Source organism: Hakea prostrata, chromosome 10, assembly GCF_041222555.1.
Source record: "Hakea prostrata isolate BN-2017 chromosome 10, UWA_Hpros_2, whole genome shotgun sequence".
NCBI classification, from domain to species: Eukaryota; Viridiplantae; Streptophyta; class Magnoliopsida; order Proteales; family Proteaceae; genus Hakea; species Hakea prostrata.
Genome location: NC_142609.1, coordinates 4,703,862 through 4,720,429, shown reverse-complemented (window position 1 = coordinate 4,720,429; position 16,568 = coordinate 4,703,862). Strand labels below are relative to the sequence as shown.

The window sequence follows — 16,568 nt, the reverse complement described above, 5'->3', positions numbered from 1 at the left end:
TTAGGGCTTTTCTTTGCTCCCTCTTTTTCCAAGGATTCATGAGCCACTTGGAAAAAGCCTTCCATTTCCGTCAAATGACTGGCCTCCTTGGCTCTTCCCCAATCAAGGTAAAGTTCATCATTCAGTGCAGTGGTGGGGTGTTCATAGAAAGAAAATAAGGCGTCGCCCAACAAGTGGCAAATTTCGATGGAATCTTGCTTTGATGCTGAGGAAATCGATAGATCTGGATAGAGTCTCGCTCATAGAGGAAGAGTACGAATGCTAGTCTCATATTCATGCCCAAAAGAGGAGAGCTGGGGCATCCAAAAAGGCTTCTATCACATTGGACTTTTTTGGCGCTTAGGCACCTAGACACCACGGCAACTAAGCTTTGAACATTACCCTCAAGGGACCCTACATCACTTCACCCACCTGCGAATAATCCTCAATTTCTCCCCACTTAGCCATTTCTCATGTAACTATTCTAGGATTCCATTGCATTCTTTACATCTCCATGCTTCACATCTTTCAAGTATTCTGGACTCAAAGCTCCTACATTATTATAAGGAGAATACAGGTTTGACACTATGGCAATCTATTTGATGCATGAAAATGTTTATTACCATCACATCCGCCAGCATTAAAAGTACAAAAGAAGAAAGATCAAAGACTACTAATTACAGATACTACTATCACTCACATTACAAAGAGTAATACAAAGGTGTTTTTCACCTGAAGAAAGAATTTCCCTGCTCAACTCTCATTGCACACATAATTACAGAGCAAATCAATTCATTTTTGCTCAAACTCCAGCCAGATGAACTCAAATTCCCCTCGTGTGTCTAGCCGGAAAGTAGGAACCTTTGGGTGCTAACCCTGAGAGGGTAAGCTGAAAGACCAACCAAGATATAAATGGTGGTAGATTGGATAGTACCTGTGATTGGTTGGGACGCTAATTCCTTCCTCAAGCCATACATCACCTGACAAATAAATACCTTGGTGCCCAATAGACCTAATACCAATAGAGGCCATCTCTCTCCAATCCCTCAACCCTAATAATGGTGAAATTTTCTGTCCCATTTTCTTCAGTCAAATCTCATGCACTTAGTTCCAACAGGCATGTGTATATCTACTCCGGAGTCTGGGACAGTAGTCTACTTTCAGGGACATAGTTGTATTCGGTTCCTGGGGACCACAGCAAAGTTCAGCAGCATGCTGTGACAAGAAGGCGAACTAGCAACAACCGGACTTTGAGGACTATATAAGCAGTTGGTGAACTGTTTTTGCTGAGCAAACCAACACTCAGATGCAACTTCACCATGAAACTATTCATAGCAGCCTTTTGAACTTCGTAATGCTCCACAAATCAACTGAGTTGAACATGTCCACTATTTTGACAAGTGCAATAAAGATGCCGGATTTGATTGCTGCTGTCAAAAAGAGCAAGGGAGATGATAAGAACAAAAGCTTTAAGCTAACATCTATGCAATTGACCAAATAAGAATCAGGATCACCATGGTTGGAGATAAAATTCAATTAGTACTAAGAATCATTAAGGTCTCACCTTGAGAGGACATAAGTGTAAGAGTTCATACTCCAGGACCATGACAGTAACAAGCAGTGAAGCACATTTTGGTAGCCAAATCAACAACACAGGCACCTGGCAATGGAAAATACAAACCACTAGCAGTCACCACCAAAGCTATTGTGGTATTTCACATATTTGAAACAACCAATCCAGAAGGCATTGCCTGAATTATGGGTATAGGAATTGGTTTCACTTTTCTAATCAGGTCCAGAACATTAGCTGCATGGAAAGAGCAGAGAGTGCCCGGGAATGCATTGTAAAATTGCAACTTTGCACCATCCGGTAACTTGGCAGTAGAACACGCCCACCATGACAGCATTTGTTAGTGTTCCACATTTTGAAGAGGCTGCAGATGAACATCTTCAACTCATGTTTCAGCACATTGTTTTCTATCTGTAGGTCTCGGAGGAGGTTGTCATTTACTTGATCGGAAGGCAGAAGACGGGAATGGAGTAACATACTTGGTTCTATACTTCTATATGTAGCAGGTTTCGAAAAAAGACATTCATGTGTAGCCAAGGAGTTGGACGTGCAGTACAGACTGGTCAGAGAGGATCACCTTCTTCAAGAACTAGAAGTTGCGGTTGCAGGCTCGTCACTAATCAAGGCAAAATAACCAGAAACTAAAAAAACAAGATCCACCGCACAAGTAATTGATCATATGATTCAAAAGTATGCATGGAAATTGAGGAGGCTGATGCCTAAGCACCCGCCTAAGGTGACAAAGCACCTGCCATAACCCTTGGGTTGCCCTGTCGTCATGACAACTATAGAGCTTTAACAAAAAAAAACATAAAAAGAATAGGCATATAATGCTCCAAGATAATAAGTGACATGTAACCATATTAAGAAGTGAAATATAGTTTGTCATTTTTCCTAGAGTTGGTATCATGGAATATAACTAAATTTACTTCCCACTACAAACAGGAACATACCCAGCAACAGATTGACCCTGCTGTTCAAAATGTCTGCAAAACAAAAGGCCACCTGCAAAACTAAAGTAGAAGACAGCAAGTAAGAGTTGCTGAATGTTTAAAACTTGACGATACAGCACACCTATATTGAAAGAAGAAGAAGAAAAAGAAAAAAAACAGAGAAGCTCAATCTCTACCATCCACTGGTATCTTAAAAAGCCAAGTAACAGAAATCTCTACAATACTCATTACCACCAACCTGGCAGGAAATAAAAGTAAATATAGTTCCTCAACCATGCAATAAGCTTGCAAAGGGAGCACAATGTGTCATAACTTAAAACAAAGTTCGGAGTACCACAAATTTTAATGTTGGGAACAAAGCGATGGCATCCACAACTTCCCTCAGGACACCTGCTATCCACATAGCATGAAAAGGTCCCTCAACCTTTGCAAAAGAGAATGCAATGGGAGCACCTATCATTCCGAAATTCATGCAGCGTTCAGATTACTAAACCTTTCATCACTGGAAAATGTGGATGTGGAAGAAAAACTATTCATTTTCATTATATCAGTCTGAGTGGAGGAAAGAGCATTTATTTTAACCATTTCATAGACAGAGAAAGCATTAGCATATTCAGAAGTAAAAGGGAAAGTGCACCATCAATCAAAGAAAAAACAATCCACCATGGAAAAAATAAACAGGAAGATCCCAAGGATCCATAGACTTAATTATGGATCCAGCAACAGAAGCATTTTAGTTATTAAGTGTTAAATGTTGTGATTAATTAAGATCTTGTATATCCAAGAAGCCTTATCCCAAATAAATGGGGTCAACTACATGGATCCTTACCATCCATTCAGCTCCATTTGAAGCCATACTAGATACAAGGCCTAAGCCATGCATATCCTTTCTCACCACTTCTCCTAAACTTAGTTAGGTGTGCCCCCAGCTCTTCCAGTTCCTTCTATATATATTAAATCACTTCTCCATACGAGGACACTTAAAGGAATCCATTGGATGCAGTCATGCCACCTTCATTGACTTTCTTGTAGCTTATCTTTTATTGGAGCTACTTCCAAACCAGCTCTAATATGACCATTCCTTACCTTATCCTTTATAGTTTTGCCACCCATCAATCTTAACATCCTCATCTCTGCCACACTAAGTCTATCTATGATTCTATATGATGCTTCTTACTAGCCCAAAACCCTACACCATACATCATATTTGGTCTTACGATGGTCCAATAGATGGCAAAGAATGATTCTACTCTAATTCAACCATCTCAATAAATCTGCAAATTTATGAAACCCAGTGGAAAAATAAAGAGAGAAACATCCAAATGGCCATCCCTGGAGACCCAGCAAGCTATCTCAATCATTTAGCTTCTGCCAAGAGGAAAACCTTAGAAAGGTTATTAGGTTACTGCATACAGAAAGGCATGGAAATGCGAAGATCCAAGACCCAGTGGAGTCCTTGGAAACTCAAACTCTGGATTACGAATCCCTATATTGTGAGCTCTTATAAGTTACACTATAACACCCACAATTAATTCAATCACAAACAAAACCCTAACAATATTTACACCCACGTAAAGCAATGAGCTCTCTCCAGCTCAACTTTCGTTATAAAATCACATAAAAAAACGAGAAAATATAGTGAAATGTTTCCATAAATTGTTTCTCACAAGAACAAACCATAGACAGCAGCCTACAAAACCATAACACCAAATTTTCAACCCAATAGTCATGAAAGGGAGAAGTGAAAAAACAATAGTTAAGCACTTTACTCTGAAAATTACCATAAAACGAATCCAAAGCATAACAAAGTAATCTGGTTTCTCACACTGAACTACATATCAACGGCTCGGTTTTTTGCTTCACTGCTGCTTGTATATACTAGCTATCAGCACCAACATTCATTAATCTTACAAGGACAATAGCCATGTCAGCTCAAATAAAGGGGAAAAACCGGGAGAGTGAGGGAGAATAGATGAGTAGCGAGACCTGATGAGCTCTTCTAGGACAGCTGAAAGAGCATGATATCCCCAAACCCTAACAAGCTAAGCGGCATTGCGGATGTTTAAATCTTGTTGTTTGAACCACCCGGTCCGATCGGATTTTGGTTTGTCAAATCTAACCAGGCCATGGCTAGAGGGATTTTTGTGAGTCCGGATCAGACCGGAGAGCACAAAGTGCTCCCCCACCCTTCTTGACCACAATCACAGTGCATAAATAAAGATATTTTTGGAAAAAATAAAAAGGTAAATATTTTTTTCACCAGTGAGGGGTTTTTTGGGTGGGGGGGGAGGGGGGGGGGGGGGGGGGCGCCGGGGGGGGGGGGGGAGGGGGGGGGTTTTTTTTTTGGTGGGGACCATTAAAAAAAAAAAAAATTTTTTTAAAAAATAAAAAAAGGTAAAAGGGTAAATATAACTTTTTTTTTTTGTGGTAAAAAAAAGATTCAATTCAAAAGAAATTAACAAGTACAGCAACCAAGGGTAGAAAATCCAACAGCCAGAGACCCGAACTAGGCCAAGCAATCGTACTCGACACCGATCGCCCCCTCCTAACTAGAGCATCCGGGGGTAGAATTTATATGTCAAGTTAAACAGAATTATAAAAAAAACACTCCCTATCCGCCCTCTATTTGTTGTTTAGGGTTGTCCAAAGTTTGCTAGGGTTTGTTGCTTAAAATGGCTTTCATTTGATCAAATAGCTGAGTGGTTTAATATGGTAAATTTTAAAAACTAAAACCCTTGGGGTCTAAGATATAAAAATCTCCATTTGCACTTATGCCCCTGCTTTCCACAACCATTAAATCCATTATTGTATATGTGGCACAATCAAAACAACTACCCTACTGCACTTCCACAGAAAAAGATCAAGAAGTCAGAAGTTACCACTCTAACTTGGGTTTTATTCAAAAGAAAAGGAAAATTTTCAATTGAACCCTTGAGGTTTGACCAATGCTACATTTGTCTCCTTTGAGATATCCAGAAATACCAACTAAGGACAGTCAATTAACAACTAAATGGTTTCCATTAGTTTAGCATTTGTATGACCAAAGTACCCATGAATCCTTTCATATTTATTTCTTTTTTATTCAATTTATCAAAAATAAAAGAGCAAATTGCATGGTACCTCAAAATTGAGGCTTTAAAGCACTGACACCTCACTTTATGTTTAAAAAGTACAAGAGACCCCAAAATTAGGTTTTCGTGGGATATATTTATTAAATTTATTACTGAAAATAATTGAATTATTGTCTATTTTCAAAAATATCCCTATAATAAACAATGTTTGAAAGTTTTTAAGTGACAAATTGAACAAATATATCCAACGAAAATCTAATTTTGGGTTTGTGTGCTTTTTTAAACATAAAGTGGGATGTCAATACTTTAAAGCCTCCATTTTGGGGTGATCGTGCAATTTGTTCAAAATAAAATTACCAAAAAAATGAAAAACAACAACTTTCCAAACTAAATTGCCTCCATAAACAAAAGTGAATGTATAGTTTGAAGTTCCAAAGCCTTATACAAATGTAATTTTCTTATGCTAGATACCTACAAAAGAAGATGAACAATCCCTCAACTTATGGAATGAAGGCAAAGGACAAACAATTTCTTTTTGGGCTAAATTTAAAGTTTGTTTGTCATCTTTTTTATGTTTGATTGATGAGGCTTAGAGTTTAAATGGAGAAATTGAAAGTCTCTGTTTTCTTATTTTTTGTTATTTTCGATTCTACTTTTGTATATTGAAGGAATGCACAAATACTCCAACACAACTCTCTTCCCACACTTTCAGATGTGAGCTATTGATGTCAAATAATGAATCTTGGAAGGAAGAGATTTCTTAAAGCATTTTCATCCGAGGTCCCCAATGATTTTCCTCAAGTGGCATTCGTTCCTTAGAAGATTAAGCTTGAAGATGCAAGGCACCACGATTACGGATCCTCGCGAGGAGTTTTTTATATAAAAATACCGTCTAATGGGTGCAAACCCAAGACCTCCCTTAGGGAAGTTGGGCCTTTAACCGTTTTACTAACCCTTCGTTTTAGAATTTGCAAAGGGAACATTCGCCTTCTTTTTGCATGTGTTTACCATAGTAACATTGCAGTTAATAGAAGGTTTTGAGGGAGTTTAATTTGGTAAGTTTTTATTCTTTTAGTAATTTTATTTTGATAAATTGAATTAAAGAAAGAAGTCTAAAATGACATAAAGGTATTTTGATTGTAAAAAAATCTAAGCTAATGAAAGTCGATTAACTACTAACTAAGGCTCTTTTTGGTATCATTTCATTCTCAATTATGAGAAATTTTCATTATTTTAAATTGTTTGGCATCTATTATCAGTTTTATTTTTATTTAAAATAATAAAAAAATCTCCAAAATCCATAATAGACTTTTTGTCTACTATGGATTACGGTGAGTTTTCGGTCTCTTCATTTATGTATAAGTTTATTTAAAGTTTTATAGTTAAGATGAAGGTAAAATAGTCAATACGCATTCTTTTATAAAAACTATATTTTTTCCCCTCCTTTCTCACTTGTTCGCTATCATTTTCTAGCAATTTTTTATTTTGACATCAAACTTATTTTATCCGGCCATTTTTCACTGCCATATGTTCTTGTACTTTTTCTTTTAAGGCTCTAGAGAATGGATTGTACAAAGGCATAAACCTGAAGTGTCTTCTTATCAAGTTGTAGAAATCTCTCAGTGGTCTTGTGTGCTTATTTCAAACCCTTGTTGTTTGGGGAAAGTTTCTAGTGCGTTGTCCATTATTCACCAACTCCCTTATAAATTTATGGGTGCGATCCTACCTCTATGGTTCGGAGCATTTTCTGTTACTGTGTCTGGCATATCATTTTTCCGTTCTCCTGTCCTTCTCTTGGTGTGTTTCCGTTTGGTTCCCTTTGAATGGTCGTGTTCCCTCTGTTGGGTATCGATCAAGACTTTGGTTAAAACAAGAGACCAGGCTTTGAGATCCATATGGAGAACTACTCTAAATATGGTAGCTTTTTTGAGATTATATTACCTTCTCCATAACCCCCTGTTTCATTCTATAATTACCGACCACAAAGACTTGCCTTCCACAATCACCTGGAGCAACTTCCCTGCTAAAGCCTCATCCACTTCTTTGAAACTTTTGGCACATCTCACTGGAAACCTGAAACTAATTCAACTCTCTATTCTAGACAATTATCATCTTGATCATCAAAATCATCTTCATGAAATGTACACAGAGAGAAGCCAAAAGGACTAATTTTGATACTGCTATTACTTAATTAAAAGAGACATTCATAGCAGTTGCCTACTTATTCACCCGAAGAAAGAGACTCTTCCCCCAAGGTCAGTCTTTGCATACATAGCATAGTAATGATAATGAGATACACCTACATCCCTCACCCAGTACATCTTTTTGGCCAAAGACCCAGTGCCAACACTAGTCATTGATACCCTTTTATGATTTTCATTTTCTTCAGTCACCAATCCTCATCTACTTAAACTTGGATTTCAACAGTCCATCTGTACATCTCCTCCTCCGGGACTGGAATGATCAAAGTTAGTAGTCCGTTGTCAGCGTTGTAGTTGAATTCGGTTTCCGTGTTACCCACAGTGCATTTGAGTGGCTGCTGTGACAAGTAGGCACCAAACCGGCCACATCCCCTTACTTTGAGGGCAATGGTTGCAGTGGGTGACCTGTTCTCACCGAGCAAACTTGGATGCTCAGGCGTAACTCCGCCATCCAACAGCTCTGGTTTCTCGTCACTAGACTTTTCAATTTCATATTGCTCCACTGATCCACCGGAATTGAACATGTCAAGAAGTCCTATAGGTGCAAAGGAGATGCTAGGTGTGATTTTCTGCAAGTTAAAAAGAGAGGCAGGAGCAAGAAGTTAGCTACTGTAGTCATATATGCAAGCAGTTGGCTTCAAGAACTACGGATCATCAAAGGCTCACCTTGAGAGGACAGAAGTGGTAGAGTTCATATTCCAGGACCTTAAGGGTGACGGGCAGTGAAGCACATTTTGGTAGCCGAATCACCTCTCCTGCAATTGGGGGGAAAATGTATATAAAGATTACAACAAAACCTTTTGTGGTTTACCATGTATTTTGAATTACATACAGAGAAGATTTTACTCACCTGATCTATGGGCATAGACAATAGTTTCCCCATTCCAATCAGGTCCAGCAATTTGAGCTATTAATTCAACATCAGTGGCACGGACAGATCCAGAGAGTGTACTAGGGGATTCATCGTGAATGCGTGTCTTCTTGGTAATCCTGCACCATCCGGCCCCTTGGCAGTTGAACACACCCACCACGCCAGAGCATTTGTTTGTGTTCCATATTTTAAGCAAGCTGCACATCAGATATTCACAACTCCTGTTTTAGCACATAGTGCTATAGTTGCAACTCTTGAAAGAGTCACTAGGATCGCTTGATTATATTCATTTCCTACTTAAAAATGTAGATAACGGGTCTGAGGAACAGACCTGGTTCCATCTCTGGCAGGGTCCACAAAAAGGCAGTCACGTGTGGGCCGGCCAGGGAGCTGGGCACGCAATACAGAACCATCAGGGAGAACCAACTTCTTCAAAAGCTCAAAGTTGTGGTTTCCTGGCTTATCACTGTGAAGGGAAAAATAAACAAAATCCTCCAAATCAGACTCAATAGATTTGTAGCTCTATAGTTGGAATACCCGCACCGAAACGAATTTACCGAAACAAAAGCCAACATGAATGCTTAATAGAGGCAATTTGTACCTTACGTAGATTGCACAACCACCAATGGCTCGAGCAGCAGCATGGTAATCTGCAGCAGGGTGTAGGCTCTGCAATGTGGTTGTTTGGCAAGTTAGTGGTCATAATTCTCTGAAAGTCTAAAAACTACAGAGCAACCAGGGCACATATATCTTTTAGAATCAAACAATGAATAATAAAGATGCTGATCTTTGATGATTACTTACGTGAAACATATCCCAGTCGGGTTGCATGAATTCACCAAGGAAAAGAGTGTTGTATGCCACTGAGGAGATGTGGATAGTGTGAGATGCTGGGTCCCGGGGGTAGAAGTCATCAGAAGCTCTCACCACAGCTGTCTGCTTTGCACTGTATATCCCATCGGTGTTGTGGCACATGCAAGCAATGCAGCCATTGTCGCGGAAGTTGCGAGCAATGGAGGCTTCCAGGGCCTGAACGTAGGCACGGGTGAGGGCAACGCGACCACCATGGCCTGCCCCTAGAGTCTCAATGATGTTTTGGACATCAACCTTAACTCCATCAACACCACAGGAGGCAAGGTAGGCATGAAGCTCATTGTAGAAGTTGAACACCTTCTTTGGGGGCACAAGCCCAAGTCCATGCACAGAAAGGCTGTCCATAACAATATCTGGCTGGTTGCCCATTACTCCAGGTGACTGGACCGGGTATGCCAATGCAGTGTCGTAGTGCTCCATGCCTGTTGCTGCTGGTTTCACCCCACCCCAGTAACCAGCAAGAGCATGCCATACATACACAAATCTGCTCGAAATTGGAAACAGATGAGAAATTAAGTTTAGCCAATTGATTTAGTTAAAACACCCATTTGCCTTCTAAAATTGGTGACGCAGACAATAACCAAAACTGGAAGATGGTTAGGGAATTAAATACACTCAGGGGTGTCCCCCCCCCCCCCCCGCAGGGGGGGGGGGGGGGGGGTGCTTTTTTTTCATATACCTAGATCCAAAAGACAGAGGTAAGGGGAATAGGAGCACTGATGAGATAAAGGGTGGATGTCGCTTGCTCTACCCCCATACACACGAGAGTACAGCATTAGATGATGAAATTTAACAACACAATAGAAGGCACAGAATTGCAGAGTAAAGAAGAGAGTGAAAATGATGCATAAAAGAGCACATAATATGATGACAAAATACAATGTCTAAATTAAAAGGTTAAGTTTTACCAGCAATCAAGTTAGGTGATTCCCTAAATATTAAACAGTCAAATTTGCCACATGGCTCATTCATTCATGCAGTCGAATCAAATCAACATCATAAATCCAATGGTATCCAAACATGTTAACAGTTACAATTTTCCTTTTATCTAATTACAGTGTGAAGCCCATGTGAGCCTCTCGCAAATGAAGTTCAGCACGCTTGACACATGATGGCTTATTAAGGACCAGAGAACATAACCTTTAGTCCATAGACATGAAGATGAAACAATAGAGAATGGACTACTTACTTCACATCGTGATTTTTCTTTGCTTCATCAACTACAATCTTTAGACCTGGCACTTGGTCATTGTTCCTGCCGTTCTTTTGGAACTTCTCATTTTCTTTTATTCCTGTGAGTCTGCTAGCAAATCTGCAAACAGCAAATCCAATTGGAAAACAAATCAGACAATAATCTGACCCATCAGGTAAAAATGACAAACATACATGCATACACCAATGTTTGTAAGCATGTAACTAAAAACTAAACAAAATTTGGTTAATAAGAGATCAGAACCACTAGATGTTGGCCAGATCGATCACATTCAATTCCCATCCAACTGTCCCAGCTCTAATTTTTTTAACCCAGATACAGACTCTCAGAGAAGAGATCACTCTTTTAGGCCCAATATCCATGTATGAATGTGAAAGGTGGAGGGTTTAAAATTAGTCTTAATCTTAGTCAATTCATAATTGATGCCAATATCAGTAGATCCTCAAAACCTTACCCAGAAGAGGCCCAAAGCTGCAGTTATTAAAGTTAGAATAGGATTGGTTGGTTCCTACCATTCAATCCTAAACAGGGTTTTAGTAACTGATATTGGTATCAGTCTCTAATTATACGAATCAGGATCAGTTTCTATTGGTTATGTTTTCTTGAAAAAGAGATTTTTATCCCTCCATGACAATCCACTGAGATGGAATCACCAACCAGATACTGATTGATCTCCATCCAGCTAATCGAATACCTATTATATATCAGATCAAATTCCAGTTCAATTGGGCCAACCCAATGAATTAAGGAAGGTATACCCTTTTCTTGTTTTCCTACCCCCAATTAACCACGGGGCGGGCTTTGGTTCTGTGAAGGCAGGCCGACGCTGGCCCACGATTGGGGGGCAAGACCATGGCCGCCCATTTAGTTGGGACAAGGCTTATTGTTGTTGTTGTTGTTGTTGTTGAATGGATTTATTTTTATAGTCAGTACACATCACCACCATGGTGAGGTAATTCACAACAGACAGGAAATGAAAAGTAGCTTACTGTGCTCCTTCTTGAACAACGCAGTTGGAATCTTTCACCTCGTTGCCAATCTGTTGCCAGCCGTCATCGATGATCAAGAAACGTGGTGGGGTTCCACCCTCAGATAAGCTGCAAAGAAAGCTCAGGTTTGATAAGTAACCTCTGAAAGTCTGTGACTATCTTTCTACTTTTTCTTTGCATAAAAAAGTTGAGAAAGATACTAACCTTTTAAGGCCTTCCTCAACTCCCTCAGCCGTGACATCGGTATAGAAAGCGTCCCAAGTGCACCAGCCAAACCAGTCAAGGAAAGAAGGCAACTGCATCCACCAGTAGCCCAGAAAAAGGTCACATGACTCCACTCTGAATGAATAGTGGTCTCCTACCTTACTTTTGTACTATTCACGAGAAGAAAACCAAAAAAAGAGACGCTTTACTTACCTTTTTCTTCTCTCTGTGGAGGAAAGTTTGCATGTGTTTTTCGACTGCCCTGTTTTCATAAAAAACCAGTGTGTGTCATCATCCAGTGACCATGATGTATAATGTGAACGCAAAATCACATTCCATATCATCTGCCTAGGCGGTGGGAAGTGCTAGTAGGGACTGGAGAACCCACTTTCAATGTTCAAAGATGGTTTATCACTTTATCATGAAAAAGATACAAATTGAAATTTCCTCTGTTTATTCTGTCGAATTTGAAGGAGAGAGATACTTACTTTACTGCCTGGTTGATGACTTCGAAAGGATTGGTTCCAGCATGCATGTAGACCATGTGTAGCCCTTGGTTAGTCTCAACAGCAGTGTCTCCTGCAAACAAAAAACAGTCGTTTCGGTTGTTCTGAACTCCACCCTTTATTCTGAGCTCCAATCAAATTCTATGAACTCCATAAATTTGACTTTGAATGATTGAAGAGTTCATTTGTCCGACTTGAGATTTGTGTTGGCAATTAACGAGTAACCACAGACAACTCCAATCCCTCAAAAACCAAAGTTTATATAATCGCCGGCTCTTTTCGATGGATGGGATGGGAATGGGTCTGTAAATTTTCTCTGAACTGTTGAATAATATACTCACCACTCTCGAGGCAAATCTCTATCTGATTCTTCTCGTTGCCCTGAAGAACCGCACGGAACTGGCCTTCAAGAAGAGGAAGGAAGACGGTGTAGATGGTTGGTGTGTCTCCATGGTTGGTTTCATCAGCAGTGCCGTCTTTGCTTTCGATGAGCATGAATTGGGTCTCCAATGGAACATCCTTCCCACAGGTCCCCATCCTCTGCGTCATCCACCATAGCTTAAACCGGAAACAGCACACGAATCGGAGACCCCTGTTCAAGGAAAAACAGAAATAGCATCGAATCATTAGGAAAAATGCGAACACTATAACACGACCAAAAGAGTCCTCAAGAAACGTATGCAACACTTACTCTAATGCACCCATGGGGAAAACATGGAGGCTTTTGCTGGCAGGTGCTGTTGCACCGACGAAGGCACCGGCAACAAGCCCACCGGTCCCCGGAGAGAGCACAATGTTGTCAGGCACCCCAGTCAGTATGGTCTTCCCATGGACAATCAGGTTGCCATCGCTGATGTAAATTTTCGGCGTCACCGTCATTTTGATTTATTCTTGCTGTATACAGTATAAGAAATGCATAAATATTCTCAGAAGAATAAAGGTGATGTAAATATGTTAAAATGTTCAAACACTGTCTGGCTAGTTCTTTCTCGTAGTTCCTCGGGCTTTGACTTTGTATCGATCGAAAAAAAGAAAAAAAAAGTGAATCCTAGGACCCCAACTTCAAGAAAACCTTCGAAAATAAACACAAATGACGATAGTCACGGTTTCATAATATGTAAGTTTCTAGATTTATCTTTCTCAATCTTAATTATCAAAAAAAAAAAAAATCTTTCTCAATGTTTTTAAAAAAAAAAAAAAAAAAAAACGACGAAAAGAAACCACTTTCTAACACAGTAACTCACTATTATCATGTCTGCCCCAGAGTCTGCCTTACAGTCTTACACAACAGGCAAAAGCATACCAAAAAAAAAAAAAACTGGAGAAAATTTTATATTTTTTTTAATAAAAACTTTTTGAAATTCCATTTTACGACTGTAAAGGGAAATTTTTAAATATAAGAATAAATATACTATCTACGCCATCAACAAGAATTGAACCACATCCTCTTCATTACGAGATATTGGTCTTATTAACTAAACAGCTTTTCAATAAGATTGGACACTTGAAGATTTACTTACCACCAAAATGTCCGGAGTTCAAATCTTTTTTTTAAGATCTTTCTCATGATGGTCAAAAGAATCAAAATTCAATCACGTAAAATACTTTTAAGAATTAATAAAGGTCATTGGAGGAGATAGAGAGATGAGTGTCCGATCTCCTATCTTGAAGGGAGAAGTCTTTCTCCCTCTATCGTATTCAACCACACATTTAAAAAAAAACACCTACTAAGGGATTTTACCTATGATTTTTGTTAATCAAAATATGGAAATAGGTCTCCCTCTCTAGAGCCTGTCTAGTTACGTGAATCCAAAATTTTGAAATCTTTGAATTCACAAATGAGAGATTTTTACCCATTTAGTTGTGTGAATATGTGGATTCATGAAATCTAAAAATTCACCTTTTTACATAAAAAACATGAATCTGAAGATTTATGGGTATGATGGTGAAATCCAGAGATTTCACTCATATTATAAAAATGTTAAATATTTTAACTATAAGTCTATAACTCAATAAATATTTTTTCAAGATAATCTACAAATTTTATTCCAAAGATTCAAACTAACCAAACAGTTAATTTTATGAACCATGACTCCATAGATTTAAAGTCTATAGATTTGAAATTTCTAGATTTTTCAAATCTAAAGAGTCAAGTAAACAGCACATACCCCTTACCCCCAGTGAATACAAGATCTGGATTCCTCGCAGATTCCCTTCGAAGTATCCCACCCACCAAAGAAAAACAAACACGCTTCTCACTTAAACCCAGAGATAAAGAATAAACAATTAAGAACCTTCATTTATTAGGGGAAAAACAACATTAAACTTGTCTAATTTGTCTGCTTTGGTGTTAATCTACGAGCAACTGATACCCATCCAAGATCCGATACCATGCACAACACCATAACAGCCAGATGGCCCGTACCGTAACGTTTCCATAAAATTATGAATTGAATATATAAAAAAACAAAAGGGTACACACATGACACATCACAAAAGTAGGAGAAAGAAATGGTAACATGAGAAAAGATGCAATTGGGTCTTTGAACTTGCAAGTTGAAGCAACCTTACCCGAAACGCCACCAGTTTGGATCGAAGGACGAAATTAAGAGAAGGGCATACGGAGTAGGCAGGAAGGGCTCATGGAATCACTCCCTCATGCTTCGCCGCGAGCGATGAAGAAAACGCAGAACAGAGAAAACGATAAAAGGTAGAATCTCTAAAGCAGAGAAAGAGATCTGATGAGAGGAACATTGAACATGAAAAAGTTAACCAGAAGGAAGGAAAAGCCGCAAATTGGACGGATTCATGAAAGGAACGCTATTTTAACTGTGCCGACATGAATATGACCGCAAAGAGGAATTATGATTTAAGGAAAACGATCAGACAACCAGCACAGCAAAGAGATTCGTATTAAAGCCATACACTTCATCAAGATAAGATTCCTAGGTATCATCCACCAGTCCATTTTCAACCGGAACTGTAAAGGAAACTTCGAGATCAACAGAAATTTCCATGATGGAGCTCATATCCAACATTTCACATTCAAAGCGCTCAACTTTATGCTTCAAACATCTCAAACACCATGAAATTCAGAAGAAAGAGCACTAATTATAATCAAATATTCTAAGTCCAAATTCAACCATAAAATCTTCCGAAATCGAGTATCAGGCATCACATCAACCAAGCATTTCGAACCTCCAGCTGACGGTGCCCAAAGCCACTTGCACAAAACACTCAGAATTCCACCAAGAAGGCAAGAACCACGAAGAAACGAGGCTAAAGCAACAAAATCCGTACAAAATGAAACTCACCTGAAAATCCTTAGCCGAAAAGGGAGACTCTGAAGTTGAACTCCAGCTAACGGAGCGAAATCGAAATCGAAATCGGAAAAGCAAAATTGAACTAGAAGAACTAAAACGGATCAAAATCCTTAAATATCTCTCAGTAGAAGTGCATTCCAGAGGGAATGCCTCTCCTTCAAAGAGCGCTGTAACAACACCAACAGAGCTCAACAACAAAACTTTCGAATGCTGAAAACGGAAACCGGACTGACCGTCTTATATACTACCTTAAGCACTAAATGTCGAACATCTTTCTAATCTGGATTTCTCCAGATGTTGACACGTGTTATAGTAATCATGTTAAACACGTCAGATGCCTCGTCTCTCGGGCCAACTTGTAACATTATAAAGCATCATAGAATAGGAAGAAAGCCCATTATAATCTATAAATTATTATTTATCTTACTGTGCCGCCTGCATTTTAGTGTAGCAATGGGGGATCGGATTGGATCGGATCGGATCGGATGAGCACCAATAATGTTGTTTACTCATTTACTATACCAATACAAAATTTTCTAAAATGAGTATCATAGGACTCTACGTAGCTTTTTTTGGTATTTTAACGGTACGTTAAAAGTTTATCAATGCAAGGTTGGTAGAGTAATAACATTCATACTTCTCAGTAGAGAGATCACGAGTTCGATCCTTGTGGACGACAAAGTTTCTCCCTAAGAATGTAACGGACTTTGCGTAAGCTGACTCAAATAAACCGCAACATCCAACCATGTATTTCACAATTGAATTCATATTTTCATGCTTAAAATAAGAACTTTGAGTCAATCACTTTAAAGTGA

The 16,568-nt window shown here is 39.0% G+C and overlaps 1 protein-coding gene and 1 long non-coding RNA gene across 4 annotated transcripts; both read right to left on the bottom strand.

The window, feature by feature from the left end:
* Positions 1-387: 387 nt before the first annotated feature.
* LOC149001627 (uncharacterized) lies at positions 388-4,524 on the bottom strand. Of its 3 annotated transcripts, XR_016170372.1 has the most exons (5): positions 4,284-4,524; positions 2,503-2,562; positions 1,731-2,165; positions 1,544-1,639; positions 395-1,409 (listed from the first exon to the last, which is right to left on the bottom strand). It is a non-coding gene; the product is annotated as an uncharacterized LOC149001627 (long non-coding RNA). The 3 variants fall into 3 exon arrangements; XR_016170374.1 differs by having other exon boundaries at positions 391-1,406; positions 1,544-2,562; XR_016170373.1 differs by having other exon boundaries at positions 388-1,406; positions 1,544-4,524.
* Positions 4,525-7,511: 2,987 nt separating this feature from the next.
* Positions 7,512-15,951, bottom strand: SIP2 (seed imbibition 2). The gene is made up of 14 exons (XM_089136876.1): positions 15,745-15,951; positions 13,122-13,324; positions 12,772-13,022; positions 12,413-12,503; positions 12,138-12,186; positions 11,925-12,016; positions 11,721-11,828; positions 10,708-10,830; positions 9,450-10,002; positions 9,247-9,314; positions 8,977-9,111; positions 8,625-8,842; positions 8,441-8,529; positions 7,512-8,343 (listed from the first exon to the last, which is right to left on the bottom strand). The coding sequence occupies exons 2-14, from the start codon at positions 13,307-13,309 to the stop codon at positions 7,981-7,983; spliced, it is 2,328 nt and encodes a 775-aa protein (XP_088993002.1). The 5' UTR covers positions 13,310-13,324; positions 15,745-15,951; the 3' UTR covers positions 7,512-7,980.
* Between the last annotated feature and the right edge of the window lie 617 nt (positions 15,952-16,568).

Excerpts from the sequence above, each read along its gene's own strand:
- SIP2 (XM_089136876.1), bottom strand. The coding sequence starts at position 13,309 with ATGACGGTGACGCCGAAAATTTACATCAGCGATGGCAACCTGATTGTC. Across the intron at positions 11,829-11,924 it reads GTTGAGGAAGGCCTTAAAAG|CTTATCTGAGGGTGGAACCC; the intron begins GTTAGTATCTTT and ends CTTTCTTTGCAG. Across the intron at positions 9,112-9,246 it reads GGTTGTGCAATCTACGTAAG|TGATAAGCCAGGAAACCACA; the intron begins GTACAAATTGCC and ends TTCCCTTCACAG.